This window comes from Magallana gigas, chromosome 10 (assembly GCF_963853765.1).
Source record: "Magallana gigas chromosome 10, xbMagGiga1.1, whole genome shotgun sequence".
Classification (NCBI taxonomy): Eukaryota; Metazoa; Mollusca; class Bivalvia; order Ostreida; family Ostreidae; genus Magallana; species Magallana gigas.
Window position 1 is genome coordinate 25278930 of NC_088862.1, and position 15024 is coordinate 25293953.

Here is a 15024-nt window from a genome sequence, read left to right on the forward strand (position 1 = left end):
TTTTTTTATAGATTTCCTCTATATATTCCTGTAAAAATTTTATCCTCCAATTGTGGCCCCACCCTACCCCCGAGGACCATAATTTGTACGAACTTTAATCTACACTATCTGAGGATGCTTCCACTCAAATTTGAGCTTTCCTGGCCTAATAGTTTCTGAGATGAAGATTTTTTAAGATTTTCTCCATATATTCCTATGTAAAACTTGATCTCCAAATTGTGGCCCCCACCCTACACCAGGGGACCATGATTTGAATAAACTTGAATCTACACTACCTGAGGATGCTTTTTTTTAAATTTGAGCTTTTCTGGCCTGATAGTTTTTGAGAAGAAGATTTTTAAAGATGTTCTCTATATATTCCTATGTAAAACTTGATCCCCCTCTTGTGGCCCCTCCCTACCCCCGGGGACCATGATTTGAACAAACTTGAATTTACACTACCTGAGGATGCCTCCACACAAGTTTAAGCTTTTCAGGCCTTATAGTTTTTGAGAAGAAGATTTTTGAAAAATACCAACAAATTTTCAATAATTCTCAATTATCTCACCTTTAAAGAGGGTGTGGCCCTTCATTTGAACAAACTTGAATTCCCTTTACCTAGTGGTGCTTTGTGCCAAATTTGGTTGAAATCTGCTCAGCGGTTCTTGAGAAGAAGATGAAAATGAGAAAAGTTTACAACGACGTCGACAACGACGACAACGACAGACAGCGGACAAATTGTGATCAGAAAAGCTCACTTGAGCCTTTGGCTCAGGTGAGCTAAAAACGAAACGTAATGTCCTTATGAAAAAAGGCCAGATGTTGACGGTTTTTTAATTATTCAAAATTCAAATGAAATTAAAGAGTGATTTACAGTAATTCAAATTTACAGACATCCTTACAAGGTTTTGAAATTAGAGCTTAATATGTTTTCAATAATTCTAATCCACTGATTAAAGATCTGAAAATTAAGAAATTAGTTCTGTTGAATCATAAGATTTCGCGGTGGCTCAATTTTTGTGGAATTGGTGGGTACCTCTCATCCACGAATTAACATCCTCCGCAAACTAATAAAGAAGGCTAAAGAGTCATATATCTTTTCTGTAGGTACAAGATAACACACAAAAGTCCGTTCTCATGAACCATTTTAATTTAATAAATCCATGAAAAATGGCCCCAACGAATGTTAATGATTCCAAGTAATAATGATAAAATGCTGGATGGGATTTACATTTCTTGCTCGATATATTTTCGTAAACGGCACACTAAAGGACTTTAATAAACTTTGAAATCAATTTTATTGCTAAAGAAAAAGTACGAAACCATTAACACGATAAAATAAACTAAAAAAAAAACCTGTTAACACTAAACGATAAACCTGATATGATTTACGCACGATATGATTAAATGATTAACGCACGATATTTTCGACTGTTTTCATTAATAGCAAGGATTTGCTCTGTTTTTTTCATTTTAATGCACATTTAAACATAAGAATAAGCACAATATAACTCAAATATGACACATTGCAAATATAAACACACGTAACTATTGTTCTCAAACCTAAGACGGATTTGTGCTTTTAGTTGGAACCTGAACTACAAGGGATACAGTACAGTTTAGGGGTTTGTGCTTTGTAAATGCATGTAGATTTTCGTTTAAAGAAACAAAATCACGACAGTATTCTTTTTAATTAATTCACACAAATTAAATGTCAATATCTTTATCTTTTTAATTAAAAACAAAAACTTCTACAAAAAAAAAAGAATAAAAATTAAAATATCTACATTTTATTCAAAATTAAAACGTACCGAAGGAGCAGTTGTTGAAACGTCACAGAGAGAAAACCTGTTGCAGGAACAGCACTGTGGAAGTTTAAGTTGTATCAGTCTGAATCCAAACCTTTCACAGTAGACCCAAACGTGAAATGTCTGGAAGTTATTGTAGACATTTGCTCATTTCAGATACAACTATTCTTCTTCCCAAGCTATTGTCACACGGTCTTAAAATTTAGAAAATAGTTTATGTTTCATGAAGAAATTATTTCATAAAGTGATATCATAATCTCATTTAAATCTTTAAGAAAAGGCTATACCAAACAGAGAATGATATCTGTTTTATGTTTGTGTAATTTTCTAACGACTTATGATTTCGTCTTCATAATAACCATCATTATTGTTTCTAAAATACTTATGCATGTTTTGTCAGTAAAAAAGGTGATAATTTACACCAGATACAAAATCAGCCCTACAATAATTTCAATTGATAAAAAAATCAACTTACGATTTTTCAGTACATTTGGCATACATTACACACTGCTTTTCGGGTTGAACGACGTAACATTTCTTTCCCAAAAATTTAACCTTTGTGGGAAAAGATAGTTTTGATGGACAGGAGCTTTGAAGTCCTAGTGTAGCGAAGCTTTGTCTATGTAAAAATAAAATGGACTATTTTGAATTACGAATAATTCAATATAGATTCAATATAGATTATTATCGATAAACAATTACCATGTGATGCCGTCAAACGACGTTTTAGTTATATTTAGATAAAATGAAATAGGAGAACCTAACATGTAATGATTACAATTTAAAAATAACAGAATAGACATTGTAATTATGTTTGTTTTTTTTTACCATGATTTGGTTTTTGGAATGCGTAAAAAATACCCTTGAAATGATTCTCTCTTGGACACATATTTGGAATTATCCAAATAAATAGCTAAATGTGTTATGCGTTTTGCTATTACTCGGTTACCGACTTTGGGATGTGAAAAACATGTAAATATCATATTTTGTTTCAAAGACTTCAAACATTGATGACGATGTGTACAATTACTGTGGAATCATCCTGGTTTGTGGGGGATCGGGCCAACATCTGTGGCTATTTTGGGTAACCCTTTTACATCCCCACGAACGTATTTACATGTTCAAGCATTTGTTTGCTATTCATTAAAATTTTTCAGAACTTGCTACCAACCAAATTGCCTCCTCACGAACCAAGTAGATTTTAGCTACCCATGTAATTTTGCCCCTTAAGAATAAAAACGCTTCCACGATTATAATTAGCCTATGGATGGCTAATATTAAAGCATTTTGAAGCAAAGAATAGCAAGGTGAGATATATTGAACAATAAACGGTTTTCATAAAAACTTTACTTCACTTTTTTGAAATTGTAAATCTAAATACATCGCATAATATCACAAATAATGAAAGATTCGAATAAAGGTGGTCAGAGTCAAATTAATGTTGTTTATTTCATTAATCATATTACTGAACAAAAAAAGCAAAATAAATGGTTTATCATCTACGCACAAGTTAACAAATGTGTACACAACTTTTTTAGATGACATTTTGAAGAATAAAAAGAAAATTTGAAAGCTCAGCAATTTCATTTTTTTCATTGCAGGGAAAAATAAATAAACACTTAATTATCAAAAGTAAAAACAGTTAAATTCACAAGGTTCAGGTAAATATGGTATAATCATGTGTTTTGCAAACTGTCATAAAAAGGGTGATAATCGCCAGTAATAACCCTTTTCAACTCTTGAAGATGAGCATATTTGACTGCTTTGATTTTAATCCGTTGCTGATATAAACTTCCAACATCATCATCATCTACAGGGGAACGAAGCTGATCCCGTCTTGGAAACTCCAAAAATTCATCACTGTCATGATGCAACTTGTATTCAATTGTACTATCAGGTAAGTATCTCAATACCCTGAGATCGGTAACGGTGGGGTTTTAAGGCATCTCTCTCTCTCTCTCTCTCTCTCTCTCTCTAAACGTCTGAATATCATTTAATGAAACAAATTAGAAACATTAAAAGGTATAGGAATGTACATCACTTATCTACATAATTATATAATTTTTGCAAATTTCGGATAATCGGCTTACAAATTAACAGCAGCAATCTGATACATACAGGTAGTTAACTTTTATGGTTTAAAAATTTATTTCAATGAATTTATTTTCACTTTTATGTAGGCAAAATTGATATTATTTTGTTTAAATTCGGTTTCGTTTTGTTTCGATTTCTGGTTTCGTTTCGTTTCGTTTCGATTGGTCTCGTTTCGTTTCGATTGGTTTCGTTTCGATCGATTTCGTTTCGCACTTTACAGGCGCCCGAATAATGCGAATATTTTTATGTTTAGATTATCTTCTTCTCGAGAATACAATTTTTCAATTTGTGAAATTATCATGCAAGCACTCTCAATTAGTGTAGATTCTTTATTAGCATCCTCATGTCTTCCTATCTTTATATTAAGGGCACCACAGTGACCGTCTTCAGCTTTTTATAATTATGGATAGCTAATTCTAAAATGCTGTTTACTTTAATACGTTGATGCATTTTAAATCTTAAGATGTCTTAGACATGATGTCTAAAAAATAGGCTGCTTTTATATGTCGTATAGTTTATTTTCGAATCTTGGAATACTTGTAAGCTGTCTTGTTTTTAAACATTTTGAAACAGAACGATGCAAGGTGAGCAATATGGCCCATGGGCCTCTCGTTTATTGGACTGATTAAGCATTTTATGCTGTAAAATATTTCCACTGAATCCTTTTACTTTTCAGAAAACCGCAATTCATATACTGAATTTGAATCTTCTTCATCTGAGGAAGAACACTTTCTTCCTTCAAGTCTCCGAAAAAAGATCCTACGGTTATTAATACGTGTTGTTCGTATCCCTGTAAACTTTATTCTCGCTTTTAATTTTCAATTAATATTTTTAAAATAAACAAATAATCTTTATTATCACTTTTTATAATAAAAAACATGACTTTTTATCAAAGTAAAATTATTATGTCATTCTTTCTACCATTTAGTCGTTAATACATAAAGCCAATTATGCCAGCTTGATAGCTTAAATTTTACCACGATTAATCTTTGCAAAATATACTGCAAAAATCAAAAACGATAATAGCATAATGTCCTTTAGACTAGATAAAGATATGTCTGAATGCATGCGGAGAAAGATCATGAAAGCTAGGTGATTTAGAAAAAAAATCAATGTTCAATGTAAAATAAAGTGTCATCTTTATTCAAGCGTTCAGGTGAGCCCAAAAACCCGTGTATTCAGTTCAAATAAACCCAGGAGTCGGACAAATATACCCGGTGAATTTTACTTACCTGTGAAGAGAAAAGTGGTTTTCAATGTTTTCTCTTCGTTTGATAAAATCCATTGAATCGATAAATGTACCTAGTGCAAAAAGACGACGCGAATTGACCTTAGTGCACTGGGCTGTTGTTGGTTGGTATACAGAGGCTACTGACCAGATGATTTACAGGCTTTGCAGTCATAGTTTGGTTTGTGTGAATTTTTTTTTATCGTAAAACAAGCACTCCAAAGCCATCCCTTCCAAACAGGTGTACGTATGAGGCTTTGGAGAATGAATTGATGATTTATATAATATTTTTTGTCGGTTAAAAAAGAAAAATTATAAAAAAAAATTCTGATTTTTTTTTTATTAGATTACATCATAAAGTATTAGCATGTATGTAAATAAAGTCAAATGGGTAATATCCATTGTCAGAAAGGTCATCTAACATATAAAGGAAAATTGTACAATCTGCATTTAAATACATTGCTAGCATTCACCGTGCAGTTGACAATGTAACACGAAACAAACCCTGACGAATAGCATCTTTTTGTTATATTTTATGATCCAAAAATAAATGAACATTTGATTGGATATATACTGTAAACCAAAGTATATTCCCGTGCGAGACATTTTGAAGAGGTGTCCAAGAGCCTCATTGTCGCTAAAGTATATCGCTGCAGTCAAGTATTTGTCTTATAGTTGAAATTTAAAAAAAAAAACAGGCATAAATAAAGCTTGGTCGCAAAACTTAGTTTTGCTGCGAACTAGTTTATCTCATGTAAAACTCGAAATGAAGTCGTCATGAACAATAGTTGGTTTGAATTAGATACTATCATGTTTATACTCCTTTGGAACAAGCTTTTCTAAATGAAAAAAAAATCTTCCATTTATATCATGATGTCACTTAAATTGGTTTTTCTGAAAGAACGGATATACTAGAATCGATCTTAGCATCTTTACCAATGATTTTGAACGAGATATGTGAGAATATTTTGTTTCAAGATGAAGGAGGGGGAAAGGGTCAAAACCAGTTTGATATCATTGAACCAATTTATTATAAAGTTTGATAAATTAGGTCACCCGTCCCCTAGATCTGCACATTATAGTAAGTAGCAGTTTACTGTTTTCAGGAAGGTTCTCTCCATCGTTCAAGTTTATATTTAGGTTATTGTTAGTGTTTTTTCCTATTTTGGAGACCCCCCCCCCCCAAAAAAAAAAAAAAACACCAAAAAACAAAAAACAAAAAAATACAAACCAACAACAGCAAAAGAAAACAAGCACTTGAGACGAGAAAAAAACGTTGGGGCGAAACTTGCTTGAGTCCTAAAGTCTTTTTGTAGAGCCGCATCGATAATAATTATTTAATTGAACATATTATAACTTGAATCTGAAAGAATATAATCTAAATGGTAATTCTTAATGAATAGTTTAACAAACAACACAAGTCAAAAGGGTGATAATTATATGTATACAACAGAGTGTTAGTATAGTCCATTTCTATATTCACACACATACGAATATTGCGCCACCGTGCATTTCTTCTCCCTCGTCTGTGGGGACATATCGTACCAGTAGAGGCAGTTGTCGGCGGCCCCTGACAAACCGTAAGTGGTACTAAATGTGGCTCCCACGTCCCTCCCGTCAATCCAGTAGTAACTGTTGGTGGTAGTGTTGAATATTCCACCCATCCAGTGGTTGAAAGAGTTGAATGGTCGATCGGCTGTGAACAACCAAAAACTTGCACAATCAAATATTCCCCACGTTCATTTGAGGTAAAAATTCAATCGCTTGGCTTTCTTATGAATTCTTGTTGAAATTCTCGTCACAGAAAATTATGTTTCACTTGTCTCACTTAAATTTAAACTCTTATTTTCGCGGTGTGAAAGAGTTTGTAAAATTTCAATAATTTGATCTAATTTCTTGTGCAATTAATATGAGACAGTACTCGTTTTCTGTGATGCCAGCGAAGAAAAATACTTTGAAATATGTGGCGACACAGTCACGTGTTTATTGCAGGGAAAACCGTATATAAACACACGATAATATTACATGTACCAGATAAAAAAAATCCAAATGAAGGGATCTTGGATAAACCAATCTGTACTTGTTCAATAGAGTTGTATAGTTTTATAAAAAAAAAAATCGTCATCAAGTTGCAGAAACGATAACTTTATTGAAACAACTTGTTTGAGGCAAGTGATACAAACATTATAAATGCGTTTTAACTAATTTGTAAAAGTAATACAAATAACTGTTAAAAGAACCCGATATTTTTTTTCATAAAAGTAATACAAATAAAACTTGTTAACTTTTTAATTAAAAAACCCGATAATTTCTATCACTCCTAGTAATTTGACTGATCGATACTTACGATCGCTGAGTATTTTCGAAAATTTGGCGGAAACATCAATAATTGCCAGATCTGCCCCAACAGTTTGACAGGCTGCGCGCGCATTCGGCCAAGATTCTTTAGGATCGGTGGTAATCTTGTGACAAAAAGGAATATTCGGATCCCATTTATAATCCAAGGGACAGGTGGGAGCCGGAGTTGTGGTGGTTGTCGTGGTTGTCGTGGTTGTCGTGGTGAATGTTGGGGTGGTAGAAATGGTAGAGGTTGTCGTGGTGACTGCTGGGGTGGTAGAAATGGTAGTGGCAGTTTGTGGTAGACTTGAAGTGGTAGTTGGTTGTGGCATAGTGATGTTCCAAATACTTGCCTTTAAGAAGGCAGTAGTTCCTGAGAAAAAAAATAGTACTACGTTTATTTTAAATCAAATTTTGTTTCATAACAAAATAATTTGGTAATTAGGATACGAAGCTGAGCTTTTTATGAACTTTAACAACCAGACACATTTGTGTGGACATCTAGAAACAAACATAATGAGTGCCTTGTTTTGTTAAGGATGAAATTTTTGAGTATGAACACAAATTTATATTATACCTTACAGTATATGTCGATTAATTCAATAGCGATTCTATCAACTTTCTAAAGATTCATATATTATTCTTCAAGATATTCATTCTGTCTTAAGTTGTCAAAGTACAAAGCAAAGAGAGCTGGTAATCCAATTCTACAAAACAATATTTAAAACCTTTGTTGTGTCTGTAATCGCTCGTTAATATTTGCCTAAACTCAGTTTTGATAGCTTATTGTTCCTTCATCGTCTGTGCAAATTTCCCATGTCTGGTGGCCTTTGTTTTCTTTCAATGTAAATATGACGCCATATGCAGATATCAAAGTATTTTAGGACGGACAAATTTTAGATGTCTAGGAACGTAAATAAAGATCAAAATTGATTTTAAAAAAAAGTGGTTGCGTCCGCCATGTAGCCGTCTAAATTTTGACACTTGCACCGTGTAAAGAAAATTATACGGCGTTCATGGGATGCGACTAATTCAATGACAGAACATCATTTCAGTTCGAGGCAAAAAAAAAAAGCATAAGCGGTAGATAAAAGTGGCGTAATGGTACAAATAGTACAGAAACTTTTCTTTATGAAAACATGGGTCGAAATTAAGACTTTTTTTATCAACAATTTTCGTTGATCGCTAAATCAATTACATGTATTAACAAATGTGCGCCATTTTGCCATTAAAAAAGAATTCTGGTTTCATTATCGTAAAACTTTCTACATACATGTTAAATAATATACATGTACAGTTGCAAGAAGAAGCCGACCCTAACTTTCACGGAGGTATCTACATTTAAAATCTCTCTATCTAGGTCTTTTACATATTCAAGATTTGATTTATGTCATCAGTAAGAAGCAACAGATATATAATTGATATGGGGAACACATGTAGTAGTTAAACTGCGGATCAAGAATAACATTCTGAATTATTTTTTTTCGTAATTGCAAACTCACCATTAGTTTCACAGAGTAATCCTCCATTGGAGACAGGTTTACACACACCTTGACAGTGAGATGTTGAGCAAACTGGTGCCAAGGTCTGCAGACAAAAGATTGAACCTATTGTATCAATTTTTTTGACAATTTTTAAAAATCTAATTAGATAATTTTATTTTGCAAGAACATGGTTAAAATTCATACAAAACTTTGTTTTGGACATTTTTATTCTTTAGAATACCAATCAATTGCAAAACAAAAGTACAGTCGAAACAAACAAAACCACTAAAAAAAGTTAAAAAAAGGAAAAGGCACCTAAACAATTAATGAAATAAACATAGTAATTGGATTGAATACCGGTTTTTTTTTAAAAGACGAGACAAATGTCACTTTTTTTATCAAAACTTTAAATACGATTGATTTTATTAAATGAAATATTAATAGTGCATCTTTACTATAATGTAAAGATATTAGATTACAATAAAACAAGTTCAGTTTGATTCTCAGGAATTTGATTCAGCCTATGGAAATAGATGTAACTTAAATAAATTAATTGACATTTTTGCGCTTGATAACATCGAGAAGATTTATAAATGAACGAAAAAGTAACTTAAATCTTGGTGTTTATGGAGGTTTTTCATTTACAATATTTTTTTTCTTTTGGAGTTTAATATTTCTTGTTCGATGACCATCAATTGAATTAGGCAAACATGTTTATTGATATATTTATGAGAAATTATTGAAAGGGAAAAAAAAGAAGAATAAATGCCACTGACTAAGCATTGATATGATCTGTGGAAAATGATCATGAACTTTCATTGATTGGACAGGAAGTGGGTCACACGTAATTGTAGGATACAAATCCGGTCAGCGATGAAATAGGGTCAATTGATATTACAGATTCTAATAATTTTCAGAACTCTTGATCCAAGACCTTAGAAGTAAAAAAATCACATTCATGCACACAGGATGAATGACCATCTTTAAGTCCTCCTTAAAGATAGCTTAAAGGTGTTTAAAGGTAGCTTAAAGACGATCTTTAAGCCACCTTTAAGCTACCTTTAAGCTATATGTATTGCTTAAAGGTGGCTTAAAGAAAGCGTAAAGATGGCTTAAAGGCAGCTTAAAGACTATCTTTAAGCCACCTTTAAGCCACCTTTAAGGACAACTTATAGGTCCTTAATGTCCAAACTTCTTTAAGCCACCTTTAAGCCACCTTTAAGCTACCTTTAAGCCACCTTTAAGCCATTAAAAAAAAATTAATTCAATATTGTGCTTAATTTCCAACAAAATGTATTCACTTTATGAAAGAAAAGGTATTAAAACGGTTTTTGTTCTAGAAAGAAAAATGAAAAAAAAGACACAAAAAAAAAAAACCGGCGGCGGTGAGAATTGAACCCGGGACCCTTAGTTTACTAGCATCACCACACATCCTCTGCGCCACGGCAACTTACATATTTCTAAGCGTTTTTATATCCTATATATCAGTGCATATTGAATCACTGTATTGAATGTGTTTACTTGAGAAGATTTTGACAAACCATTCAGTTTGTAACAATCAATTATATCTAATTTATAAATTACATGCATGCATGTATTTAGAATGAAATACGGAACTTGATCTTCAGTGAACAAAAATATATTATACCTAAATGGAAACCGTTAGGTTCACTATAGTAGGCTTTCTTAGTTAATAAATTTAAACCGAGTAGATATACGTAATTCATCTAATTTATAGCTATAAAAATGTAAGAAAGAAAATGAAATCATTTCTTTTATTAAATGCATTGATACTATTAGGGTATTTGTTCAATTTCCCGCAATTTCCCGGTTTTCATGATCGCGGCGCCGTTCCAATATGTTTAAATATTTACATGTAATTGTATGTACATGATTTTTAAACTATCAATTCTATAACAAACAAAATTACCAATACCGGTGACGTATTTACTGCATGTGGCAATTGCAAATGACTTGTACATACAATTGTATGATGTGCCAGGCCGGGTATATTTGACATATTTACCCTTATACATATATTTAAATAATCAACCCCTATTTATGATCACCGGTACATTAATTAATTAGCCTCAAGATTTTACTCTTACATACATGTATCGTTAATTTGTAGACGTAACATATTTGAAACCCAGAGCTAGGAAATAATACTTTGAAAATGAATTACAAATGTAAATTAACTTTTATTCACTAGACTTATCGTATACTCGTACATACTAAGATTCAACGCCTTTAGAAACCCTGACGTGCACCTGGGCACACGACACAACTGTTGTGTATATCTTGTATATTCTGTGTTAGTTCCAGGGGTTTTCTTAAGTTGGGCAAACAATAGACTCTAATTAGATATACACAAACGAACAAAACTATGTCTAGACAAACAAAGCAGTAATGTCCTGCCCGATATAACAAAGGCAGTTGAGAGTCTTTTCATCTTTTACATGTATCTAGCAGATCTAGAGTTAGAAATAATGAAAATTGAAAAAAAAAATACAAACCTTAAACCGATTAACAATTAAATCATGCATTTTTGGTTCATTATCTTTATTTTGTTTAATAACCAGATGAACACAGAGAGAGAGAGAGAGAGAGAGAGAGAGAGAGAGAGAGAGAGAGAGAGAGAGAGAGAGAGAGAGAGAGATTTTTTTCACCGATTAATTTATAATAGGAAACAAACATACTTTAATTAGTTTTATGCACATATTAAGATACAGAGACTGCGCTCACCCATACAATAATTTTGAAACCCCCAAAAAATTATAAAGAATTTTATAACGGCAATCTGTGTCCATCGGAGCGGTGCTGATGATAGCGATATGTGTTTAATGGAGCGACGATTAAAACCGCCTGGAACCCCCCCCCCCCTTCCTTGGAAATTATATTATCACTCGGATGACCCCCTCCCATCTCTATAAAAGAGCTTTTGCATTTAATATATGTTTTTATTGTTCAGCTTGATCAATATTGACTTAAAGGCCACTTAAAGACAGTATAAAGGCAGTGAAAGAGAGCGTAAATGCCACTTAAAGATGCTTAAAGGTGGCTTAAAGGTGGCTTAAAGGTAGCTTAAAGAAGTTTGGACATTAAGGACCTATAAGCACTTGCTTAAAGGTGACTTAAAGGCGGCTTAAAGGTTGTATAGCCTTTAAGCTCCTTTAAGTCACCTTTAAGCCACCTTTAAGGACTTGCTTAAAGATAGTTTTTCGCCCTGTGGCAATGAAACTATTTAATTAGAATAAACAGAATATTGACAGTAATGATACGTTAACATGCAACATCCAATATTTTATGAATAACTATGTCAGCTTACAATAACACTATGATGAAAAAAAATGCTAAATGCTTTTAGACATCGATGAATGAAAAATCATTTAGAAGTTATTTCTGATCTCTCCCAAGTAGTTTTTAGGAATTATTACTACAAAAGTTTATTGTCGGATGGAGTTTAAGAAGTACATTTAAAGGAAATTTGTCAATAATATATATACAACACATAAAATGAATGCACTGAAAAGTTTTCATGCGCATTGAATTATATTTTCTTGTATACAAAAAACCAACAGCTATGTATTTTTTGTCCTTCCTAAACTTATAATGAAATACACAGAACAGATTTTAAAAACTAAAATACATGTAAAACATTTCAATTAGTATTAAACACACTGCCTGATAAATATGCCAATGCCGAGATGGCATTTCTAAACCCGTTTAAAATGCACTTTCGAAAAAATCCATATATACCAAATGACAGACCATTGTCTGCAGAGAATATATTATTCACTTTTGTTTTTAGTGTGTCTAACCTGACAGGCGACCTTGTAAAAAAATATTTCATAGGAAACTGTGTTCCCATTGGAGAAATAAGTTTTCAACAGAAAATGTAGGATTTTTATAAAAATCTTAATGGAATTGTATGTCTTATAGGAAAAAAGACATACCTGCAGGACTTTGATTCAGACAGGTAGATTTCCTATAGGAAAAATAAGTTTCCTATAGGCTTTTAAAATCCTATGGAAGTTTTTTTTTAAAAACCCTAAAGTGACTTAAATTCCCATAGAAAGATCTTTTTATTCTGGAAGGAAATTCCAAATATCCTGCAGGAAGATTGTTTTTCCTGTTGGAAAAAATAATTTCCTGTACTAATTTTTTTTAAAGGTATATATTTCAACTGACAGGTGAAATACATTAATAACAAATGTGCAATATTTAAATTTTTTAACAAATGCAGCTTATAATTGGACGGTTACAAAATAATCCAGCACAGTTTCATTTGAAAATATATTCCAAGTGTTATTGAGTCTGTCTATTAAATAGATCATATGATTGCTCCTAATGCAGAATAACGCACCCTCTTACCATCGCCCAAACCCCTAAAAAAAATACTTAAATAAAAAATAAAAAAAATAAAATTCACAAAAATAACATGAAAAAAATATAGAATTGAAAAGTTGTGCATGAAATCACTATTCGTATTCATAAACATATCGGAGAGCATTTAAAAACAAATTTCAAAAATAAAATTGATTCTTTCTATATATATTTCATATTATTTGATTAATATTTGTATATAATGTCCCACATACCCAAGGATATAACATCTCACATGGAATTAGCAAGAAAAATGTCGAATAGACTATAATAATGTTGTGGGTTCATCAGACTTTTTATTATAATTTTAATATTAAAGTATATTTTTTTAATATGATTTTGAAAAAAAGCAAATCATAGAAATCGATTGTTTTGCTATTCTTTTTATTTTTTAAAATCTGTCCAGAGAATTAATTAATTAAAAATAGAATATATAGTTTGAATAAGACAAAATGTCAACTAAAGCAAAAAGAAAATTGTATCCAATGCTTATATTTTTTTTGATTTAGGGCGTTCAGAAGAAATGGATCCCTGGAATAGATTAAAGATACTTACCATCGGTAAGTCCTGTCTTTCAATATAAATACACTCGGAATCTGGGACAAGACCGTAAGCTCCCCCAGTTTTCACTCTGTGCTGAGTACATCTCAAATCATTCCGCCAATAATTAAGGGATAAACAGGTTCTATCCCCTAAACACTCTCGCATGCACTGTTGTAGGCCGATGGTGTTCAATGTAGAAACATCGGACGGATTAAGTGCCCCAAGATCCAAGCACTGGTGGTAGGCTGTTATTGTCAAAGATTGGACAGATTCAAAGGTTGCAATCAAAACCAAAAGAGGAAACACCGCGCTAACATGTATTATTCCCATCTCTCTCTACGTCCGATATTCGGGGTATGGTTCTCTCATTCTGCCGCGCGAAATACAGCTTGTCAATGAAATGACGCTGTGCGCATTGATTAGTTTAAATAGCTTAATGAGAATAATATTTATCCTAATAAGCGAACTAATAAGTCATTCATTTTTCTTGTTTGTACGGAGAAGCAAAACACTTCATTTACAGCATGTAAATACTTTGTATATTGTTAGTCTACCACAGCAATGGTGATATTTGCAAGTAAGGTAATTGCAAATAACTTCAATGTCGTTTTTAAAGGAATTTGAAAATACGAATGATAAAATTATGTAATATTAGTGTTGTGTATATCTTTGAAGTTTGGAAACTTGTAAAAAGATACGTTTCAAAACAAAGCCGCTATGTGAAAATTGGACTTAGGTTAATTCAATAAAATCATTTAAATATAACTGTAAAGAAGATTTGTATAGGTTAATTAAAGAATGTTGAACATTTGTATATCAATGGATTTGAAAGCAATGGATTGCATTGAGAGAAATTTTTTTTAAGAGTTTCATATCCGATTAGTTCCAAAGCACAGAGCCAAAACAAATGGAACATCCATTGTATTTAACCATTTATAATGTCTGTCTCTTCTCTTATGTTTGAAGTGTGGCACTTTTTTAGCAACCTATTTGTAAGAAATACACACTGTGTCGGATAATTTTATCAAATAATACATTTGTTCTATAATAAACCACTGCATGAAAATAAAAAAAAAATCATATCGTCAAAATTTATACCTTTATGTGAAAATAAATGTACTTAAAGAAAATTAATATTCTTTTTATTATAGAATGATTGTTTTAA

At 32.1% G+C, this 15024-nt stretch overlaps 1 protein-coding gene across 1 annotated transcript; it reads right to left on the reverse strand.

Annotated features, from left to right (window-relative positions):
• Positions 1 to 6439: 6439 nt before the first annotated feature.
• On the reverse strand, positions 6440 to 14295 carry LOC105335974 (threonine-rich protein). Its single transcript, XM_011440125.4, has 4 exons — positions 13872 to 14295; positions 8949 to 9033; positions 7457 to 7819; positions 6440 to 6805 (listed from the first exon to the last, which is right to left on the reverse strand). Exons 1-4 carry the CDS (start codon positions 14187 to 14189, stop codon positions 6567 to 6569), a joined length of 1005 nt encoding a protein of 334 aa, XP_011438427.3. The 5' UTR covers positions 14190 to 14295; the 3' UTR covers positions 6440 to 6566.
• Between the last annotated feature and the right edge of the window lie 729 nt (positions 14296 to 15024).

What these genes read in the sequence shown, in the direction of transcription:
- LOC105335974 (XM_011440125.4), bottom strand. Translation starts at nt 14,189, where the DNA reads ATGGGAATAATACATGTTAGCGCGGTGTTTCCTCTTTTGGTTTTGATT. An exon ending in AAAGACAGGACTTACCGATG is followed by an intron (nt 9,034 to 13,871) that starts GTAAGTATCTTT and finishes TTTTGTCTGCAG; the next exon opens with ACCTTGGCACCAGTTTGCTC. An exon ending in ATTACTCTGTGAAACTAATG is followed by an intron (nt 7,820 to 8,948) that starts GTGAGTTTGCAA and finishes TTTTTTTCTCAG; the next exon opens with GAACTACTGCCTTCTTAAAG.